Source organism: Peromyscus leucopus, chromosome 7, assembly GCF_004664715.2.
Source record: "Peromyscus leucopus breed LL Stock chromosome 7, UCI_PerLeu_2.1, whole genome shotgun sequence".
Classification (NCBI taxonomy): domain Eukaryota; kingdom Metazoa; phylum Chordata; class Mammalia; order Rodentia; family Cricetidae; genus Peromyscus; species Peromyscus leucopus.
The window spans coordinates 3,406,910-3,415,970 of NC_051069.1; the positions used below are offsets into that span (position 1 = coordinate 3,406,910).

The window sequence follows — 9,061 nt, forward strand, 5'->3', positions numbered from 1 at the left end:
CCAACTGAATGAACTAAACCATCTGGGTCTTCATAAACCAAGGAGCTAACAGTTTCTGCACCCCTGTCTAAAATCGTTTTGATGCCAAGAAGATCATCAGTGAGTCTAATTATTGAGTTTTTTCTTTCTTTCTCTTTCCTAAAAAGATTTTGATTTGAAAAAGAACAATGCTGGACTTCATTGACCTATTTTTTTTTTTTTTTTTTTTTTTTATCTTTTAAGTCAAGAGAGGAGAATAGAACAGAAGTTAAAATTTTGAGACAGGACGAGGATTTTTCTACAGGTCTTAACTGCTCACAAACCAAATGCCACTCAAATTTATTATCGATAGCAGACTGTTAGAAACAAGCTTTCATAGAGCTTAAGTTTCTTAAAAGTGTCCCTTACTTACTTCCAAGAAAACGTTAGAAATTCATTAACTAACCAGTCATTTCTAATAACTGCATAAGGCAATGAATTACATTTTTGAATCTGGTGAGGAATGCCCCACAGCAGCTGTGAAAATATCCACAACCTTTGACCTTTTCCACTAGCCTGATGGGAATTTCATCGCACCAACATGGCTTTTCCTTGTCAGGTACAAGTAGCCACTAGAGGGCAGCCTTATCTCAGATGTGATAATGCTTTGTAAAAGAAAAAAAAAAAAAAAAAAGCTCATAAGAGCTTGTAATGTTCCTATAATTGTTTTTGTGACTTTTTTTTTATTTTCCTGGATAGTTTAAATAATCAACATAAGTCAAATAAAGATCCCCACTTTTACAAATTACAAAGATTACCACAAAGACTGATCCCCAGTAGGATTATAGAGCCTTCTTTATATACCTTAGTATGTTTGAAACAAGGTATTTTTTTGTCTTCAATCTCTAAGTGGTATTTTCCTTTTTCCTATGTGGTGAGTTAAGCACCATGTCAGCCATATCACATCCTGCACCTAGATTTCACTCTTGGCATCACAACGTCAAGTGTTTCTAGACAAACTGAAGTGCATTTGAGGAAGAAACTAACCAAGCTGACCAAGATTGTAAGGAGGCTGAACCGTGAACTTCGAGAGGGATTGGAGAGGACAGCAGAGATTAGGTGTGTACGAGCTCGTTTCTACCAGTCTTCAGTTCCAAGGATGGATTACAGGCGCCCCATAAGCACTGCAAGGCAGACTCAGAACCAGAGGATTACAACAACAAGGCAGAGCTGTCTGCTTGATAGGAAATGATCTTTCTAATTCAACATGGAATACGCGACCTCTAGAGATACTGAGCTCCCCATCCTAGGAGGTGTTCAAGCATAACAGGACATTCATGTCACAGGAGTGTGGAGAACACCCACTCACAGATGGGATGTTTAATCCGAGGGACTTGAAAAAAAACTTCAACTCTCCCCAAGCCTCTGAAATAACAGCACACCCCAATCCAGGAGCTGGAAAGGTTAAGTGCCTGCCCAGCAAGATGCGAGTGTCTGCACCTCTTCAAGAAAACGATTTCTGCTGATGTGAAAGACACCGCGTCTCTCAACGGTGTGTAACATTGTTCCCTGCCTATCAGCACGGCCATGCTTGCAGGCACAGCTCACAACCATTTGAACACAGGAGGCATATTAAACTAAAAAGACACATTTGGAAACCCCTTGCCTAAAGATAGACGGCACAGACAGACAGGCACATCTTTGGTTGGATTCTGGGACTCCTTGCACAGGTCAGCTGAACTTCACGATAGTAGTCTATATTATTTAGGAAAGTCTGGTTTGGTTTCACCCAGATCTTAAGACCAAGCAGGCTTAATGAAAATCATGAAGAGAAATGAGAAGCAAATAAGAATAACCCCATTTGTATCAAATTGATTTTATTAAAGAGTAATTTAAAGATATTAGGCTCAGCAAAGCATTACATAATTGAATCTATTCCCCCCCCCCCCATATAAATGGCAGACTTCTCATTTATACTAACTAGAGGCAAAGTTATGTACAGGACGTTTTTATAGCTTCCTTCGAGGGGTATAGGAAGGTGGTGGGATTCAGTGGCCTGGGCCAGGCTCTACCAGGTGTCAGCTGAAAGAAATTGGCTATGGCTTCCGACCTGCGTGAGCTTCTTCTTCTTCATGCACGGGATCCTCAGACGACATAAGCCGGAGTGTGTGTGTGAGAGACATGAAGTGCAGCTTAATGCACACAGATGGATACTCTGTCCCTGTTGGTTTGGAAAGTGCCTAGGAAACTTCAGAGGGAAGTCAGCATCTGACTGAAGAAGAGCCCTGGCAGGGAGCAAACTTGGCCTTGCTTTTTATAGCCATGGGCGCAAAGGTTGAAGTTATGCTATCTCACAACCCGACGGGGGCTAACATTTCACTTAAAAAAGACAAGCTAGAAACAAAATATTTCCGCTGCCCTTTTTGTCCCACATTGCCCATTAGCTAATGTGAGCTCTCACCGAGACCTCTTCTCTAGGCCTGGCACTCTGACAGTGGATGGGGAAAGGCCGTTCTGTCACGTCACACACAATACTGATGGTTACGGAGAGCTCAGACTGGGAATCTCTCCATCCACTGGTCGAAAGGCCGGAATGAACGGGCAGGACACTCAAGGGGTGGCTAGATGGGGCAGAGACTCTGTCCGTCCCTCCTCACAGGACCAGTGTACAGACTTGGAAACGTGATCAAATGGCAGCTCATGCTTGACGTCCCAGGTGAATGTTCAAACATATATTTTAAATTAGAAAGATATAAAAATCAGCGAACCTGCTGGCTTGATGTGACTAAAAAGATTATGGTTTTTAATGATCAAATAGGAAACATACAGACTAAAGCAACCCTGATTTTTCTGCAGTAAAAATTGTGAGTATTTAGAAAATAGAAAAATCCATCTTTCTCTTTTCTTTTGGTGCTAAGGGGAGAGGGCCTGTGCATACGAGGCTAGCACTCTACCAACTGAGCTTACCCCAGGCCTGCCCAAAGCATCTCCATTACAGAGTATTCCCAGACAATTAATTCTATACAAGGCACTTTACTGGTGGTAAAAATTTTAAGAAAACTCAACTCCACATCTGTCTTAGAAGATTCATCCACCCATCTACCCATGCCTCCACGAAGTTAACTTTTGTCCTAATAAATGGCCCTTTCTAAATCTTATCTTCTTAGGAGCCACAGAGCTAGTTACAAAGCCGACGGATGCTCCCCAAGACGTTTGGCAAAGATCTGTTTACTGATCTTGCTGGTTGGTATTGTGATCCCCCTGGCTGGAATGGAAAGATGGGAGAAAAGAGGACTAGAGAACTGTTGATACATTTAAAGGTATTCTACCAAGCATAAAAAAACCAGGACTTAAATTCCACAGTATATATTTGCTTAGAGATCGTATTGTTTTCTGCCTGGGTAATGTTTACAGCATCATAGCGCTGAGCTGAGCTGATCGCACAGCACCTGACAGAAGCTTACTGCTGCTGTGCATGTCCTGCGACATGACTGAAATACACAGCATTGAGAGGCTGCCTACGAAATCTGCACTTCGACACCATCCCGTGGAGAATCAAGGCTCCCCTGCCACCAATGCACAAATTCAGACCTCTGTCTTGAATTATTTTTAATATTTGTTTATTATATCCATATATGTGTGGGCATGTGCTTTCCATGGCACACATGCGGAGGTCAGAGGCCAATGGTTCCAGGGACAGAACTCAGGTCCTCAGACTTGACAGCAAGTGCCCTCACCTAATGAACCACCTCTCGGGGCCCCAGCCCTTCTGTCCTCCACAGAACGGAATCCTCTTTATAAGAGAAAAAGACAAAATAACACTTGGCTCAGCAGTGGCGGCCATTTGAATGTTTGCTTTTCAAGGTCCAACCATCACTTTCTCACAGTTCTAGCCATCAAAGGTCCCCTAAATGGGACACAGATCCCAGGTCAGAGCTACCACAGGAATGATGCTGACAAGGAGACTAGGAACTGAATTCAATTTTCACATGGTAAAAAACAAAAGCGGAATTCTTCCAAACTGTTGACGTGGAGTGTGACAGAAATCACCAGTATACAGAACATTTGCCAAGGTTTAAGGTGCCTTGCACCTGTGTGACAAACAGGAGGAAGGGACCATGACAGGATGGAAGCTCCCACTGGAGCCTCCAGCCTTCCAAGGTCCCTCTACACAAACAGAGGCAGCAGAGCCATGGGATACCAGCAGCCCCAGCTCCAAGCTTTCAGCACTCAGCTACCAGCCAGTGGCACTTGGCCCATGCACTTTCCTGACGGCCGAAACCCCTTGCCTCGGTACTAAATATCATCCCCACTCTTTCCCTGTCTGTGCCCAAGGAGAAATCCAAACGGTAGTGGGGATTTGTTAATTAAACAAACAAACAAACAAACAACACTGACAGCTGAGAGGAAAATTGCTCAAACTCAAGGTTATTACTTCCTAAGCATGGAACTACTTTAAGCCTAAACTAATTTGACAAGTGACACAGAGAAAGGATTTGCTTCTTTGGTGAGTTCAAAAAGGCCTGATTTAATGATGTTTCTTAAACATCATTAAATCAGGCAACAAAGAGGCTGCCTCTCTTTTATAGTGGCTTGTTCTCATCCCCTGTTCACAGGCATCTACACACCAGAAAGCTATACTATGAAGAAGAGCCTTCCTGTTTCGCACGAAAAATCTAATTATGTAAACTCCTGCATATGGAACCAATTTAACTATTAAAACCAAGAGGCAGCAGGGAAGTATTTAATATGATTCCGGGCCAGTTTCTTTCTTTCTTTTTTTTTTCTTTCTCCCTTAAATCTGATATGGAAACATTTACGGCATTCCTTGCTTTCCCACAAACTATTTTTCTTCAGTTAAATTTTGCACCAAAGCAAGTCAATCCTGTGAAGACACAAGATTGTAGGTAGAGATGCTGGAACTGAAACATCCCAATTGTTATCGACAACCCACCCACCCACCCCCACCCACCCAGGGCTTGAGTTTTAAGGGAAACTTCACTGCCAGGAGGTATAAGCAACATTTTTTTTTTTCCTTTCTCTATGACAATACTATCAATCTAGGAAGCCAGAGGATGCTCCCAAGAAGGGTTTGTGTGTGGGTGGGGGGTGTTTGGGGGAGAAGCTGAGGATCTTTGGGTTTTATCACAGGGAGGATTTGGCTAGAACTTCACTTGGTACTAGACCTACAAAAACCAAAAGCCAACTTACTAAAAAAAAAAAAAAAATCAGCCTCAAATAACATCATCAAAAGATATTTCCTTAATGTTTGAGGGTTTTACTGCTCAGTAGGAAGAAAGGCAATTAAAAAGAAGTCTCCTCAGCTTCGCTCCTTTCTCCCAATCAACTCGAATGTAAATAGAATGGATGGGGACCATCGCGGACACTTCCCAAACAGCAATTTCTTTCTTTTTTAATCTAAGGAGGCGAGGGAACAAAATACAACTGGCTTCACGGCTTCTGATGTCACTTTTCAGTGAACCGGCTTAATGAGAGGAAGCAACACGGAGGTTTTCTTTTGGGGAGGGGAAACAGATTTCTTTTACATAATAAGAAACCTCAACACCTTTCCTTCCCCAGTAATTTCACACACTTAAGATCACGGGCAGCTCTTCCCTCTTTTGCTATACCAGTCACATATTATAAAAGTGATTCAATCTCACTTCCCGCCAGTGGTAGGGGAAAGGCACTAAATTTGCCGTGGGCGCATCCTACAGAAAGATTTCATCGCACACCGCCAGCTCATCTCGGCGTCCCGAATGCTTCGACCTGTTAATAATTAATAAAAGATGCCACCCAATCTCCAGTGAAAAACACGATGATCTGAAAGTAAACCCTGCGCAGATATGGTACGGGTGTCCATCCCGGATTGCAACAATAAAATAATCCCAAATCTAGCAAACGTTTAACGAGCACCGGGTCGCCCGCGCTGGCGGGCAAAACCCCCTCAAGACCTTCGGGGTGCGCACAGTTGTTGCCCCTGAGAACAGCCGTCACTGTGCCACAGACAGATGGAGCTTTAAATCCCCAAGCCGGGCGACGGGGCCTGCACATTGCTAGGGCAGATTATCCGCCCGTGAGGACCCAGCAGGCTCACGATCGTGCAGAGTGCTGTGGGCTGAGTCTTTCCAGGGCCATCTGCAATGGTCTAAGTGTGTGTGTCTGTTTCTCCCTGCGGCACAAACAACTTCCTGCGCACCTCCAAACTTTGTCTCCATCACAAACTTCCCTGACTTGCCTGGGCTTCTTCCCGCCTCACCTTGGGGCACCTGAAGCCAGCAAACCATTTTCCTCTTTCCTTTCCACGGTGCTACTGCCCAGCTTTAGACACCAGATCCTGGAGGAAGGCCCGGGGCGCGGAGGCTTGACCGCGGCTAACCTATGGCCGTAGGCCCTCGTCGCAGTCTAATCTCGGCCTCGGCCCCCCAGTCCTGATTAGGTTGTCTCCCTACATCCAGGCACAAACCTAAGTGTCTAGTCGGGGCGCGCTGCGGCCGGGGTTGCAGCCGAGGGCGTCTTGGCACGTTCGGGGCGCGGGGCTGGCTCGGGCCCGCGCGCTTTCGGAAGTGGCTGCGTCCAGGGGACGCAGCGCTGAGCTGCTGCACTTCCCCAACCCGCTGGCCGCCCGGGAGCTCTGGCGCTCCGAGCTGCAGAGGGTGGGGTGGCCGTGCGGAGCTCGGACGCCAGGCCTGGAACGCTAACCAGTCCCGGCGATGACACCACCAGCGTTAGCAAGCAGGGCCCGGCCTGGCCGCCGCTCCTCCCCCCACACAGGCCAGAGTTGTCCCAGGGTGCGGGCCCTCGGGACTCAAGTGTAGACGTCCCCAGGTTCCTCCGGGTTGCCAGACCCTCCTGGCGCGTCCCAAGCTCTGCGACTCTGGGCAAACTTTCTTTGGGGAGCCCCGCCGGGTGCTAGGCGCACCCAGGCGAGTGACAGCGGCTAAGTAGACGCCAGAGGGGCGATCGGGCCCGTGCGTCTAGCTCCCCCGACCCGAGGCAGGCCGATCCCTCCTTTGGGGCTCCAGCGGAGACGCTGCGGTGGCCCCGTTGGGTTCGAGTAGCTGCCCCCAGGCTGTACGTGCGCTCGGGCAGGCGCGCCCACCCCTCCCCCTGCGTGCCCTCCTCCCCGCCCCCCGGAGCCGCTAGTCCACCCGAGTCTCCGCGGGCCCCCCGGAGCTCACCTTTCATCGCTGCGATCACAAAATACATCCTTTACGCCGCGGTGCGGAGAGCGCAGGGAGAGCCGACCGTCCGACCCCGGAGCCCCCTCTCGCCGCCGCCGCCCGAGCCACAGCAGCAGCTGCCGCAGCTGCCCGCCCGCCGAGAGCCATCCCGAGCCATAAGAGGCTCCATGTGACCGGCTGACATCACGGCCGCCGCTCTGTTTACACCGCGCCCCTCCGCTTCCTCCCGGGGCGGGAGCGAAAGGCAGGAGGCGGGTGCGCCCGGGCGCCGCGCCCCGCCCCCGCGGGCAGGTGACCGCGAGCGGCCCACCCCGACACGGTGCTGCCCTCCTGCGTTCCCGGGGGCCTGCACAGGGGTCCCTAGCCACCTCCTCAGATGCCGATCACCTGTGGCGGCCCGGAAGCTCTCTGCCAAGCGCCTGATCACTTTCCACACGCCCACCCCCTAGGCTAAGCACCCGGACGCCACTCTACAGTCCGTCCCGGAATCCTCGGTGACAAAGGCACCTGATGGTTGGCCCCAAAGAAGCTTTTGGTTTGGGGGAGCTTCAGTCTCCCTCGTGTCCCAGAGCATCCCAGCCCCCACACCCCGCACTGACACCGGTCCTGAGGAGGAGCAAGCTCCCCCTAAGACTTTGAGGATTCACCCAGCTCACAGCATCCAAGGTCTTAGTTCCCTGCTGCCCACTCCTGCAGCATCCCGTATTCAAGACCACCTGTACTTGGAAGACTGGAAAACCATGTCTTGTCTGCTAAATGAGCTCCTGGTGCCAGGCAATTTGAGCCACTCATTTTCAGGCTCATCCTATCCAGAACTCTCCAGAAAACTCACCTCCAAGTGGAAAGGGCGTTAGTTTTCTAACCTCAAAGATGAGGCATTGTATTTTAAACAGAAGCTCCAACAAACAACACCGTTAACCATACAATTCAATTTACAACTGAGATTTAATTCCCTCCAACATTTGAAACTTTTTTTTTTAAAAACTGGATTTATGGAAACGTAAATCATGGCTTTATTTTTGTCCCCAGATGAATCTCTTTACGATGAATTTCAAGACTACTTACCGGGAGTCTGCTTTACTTAAAACGTTGGCAAGCATGCCAACAGTATTGAGCACAAGAGGGAAAAAAATCTAAGCCAAGTTTGCTTATTTACTGTTGTTCTTAGAGACACCCCTCCCCCTTCCTGATAACCAAACCGGAAGGATTCTAGTATTTCTCTTTCCATATAACCAGCCTGCTGCTGACCCTGTATTGGGCCCATAATTTAGAACCGGTGCAGACATCCAGCCCTGTAACAAACAAAGATTCAGATCTGCCCACTTCCCACCTTTCCCACTCCCATTTCAAGGAAAAATGAAGTTTTCCAACCATTTACACAGTCCTGGGACTGGAATGGTCAGAAAACTTCATTGTCTTTCAGTCCAGCTATGGCCTTACAAAAACGTTTGATTAGATACATCCATCCCCAAGTGGGTTTTTTTTTTTTTTAGATTTTTTTTTTTTAAATACAACCACAAAAAAATAAGAAAAGACAAGATAAGAATGTGAAGCCAGGACCTACCCATGTTAACTCAGCTGTCCAGCCATAGTGAAGTGGACAAGGATTACAAAGGAAATCAGCCATACCCACTGTAATGTTTACAATTATGAAATTAAATCACACCATGTTCCCATGATGCAACTCCATCTCCCAATGAGGCAACGCCCCATTCTTCAAATTCGGTTCTGGGTTTTCCTTGTGCTAATAATGTTCAAAGAAGAGTACCACCAGACTAGCCTACCATTGGGTTCTGGGTGCATTTTTCTTTCCTTTGTATTGTTAAAGAAGGAAAATATAATCATAGAGAGCGTGCTCATGTGTTCTGTGCAACGCAAGTGCATCTTGATAGACAACTGAGAATTCACCATGTATCTTG

General features: G+C 47.6%; 1 protein-coding gene across 3 annotated transcripts in view; it reads right to left on the reverse strand.

The window, feature by feature from the left end:
- Positions 1 to 8,725, reverse strand: part of Rora (RAR related orphan receptor A) — a 100,888-nt gene extending 92,163 nt beyond the window's left edge. The window contains exon 1 of one of the 3 annotated variants that reach the window (XM_037208198.1): positions 8,707 to 8,725. In XM_037208198.1, the coding sequence (XP_037064093.1) occupies positions 8,707 to 8,710 (4 nt within the window). In that variant the 5' untranslated portion in view covers positions 8,711 to 8,725. Of the gene's footprint in view, positions 1 to 7,139; positions 7,320 to 8,706 lie in introns of those variants that run through there. The other 2 variants (XM_028867418.2, XM_028867411.2) reach the window with 2 other exon arrangements.
- Between the last annotated feature and the right edge of the window lie 336 nt (positions 8,726 to 9,061).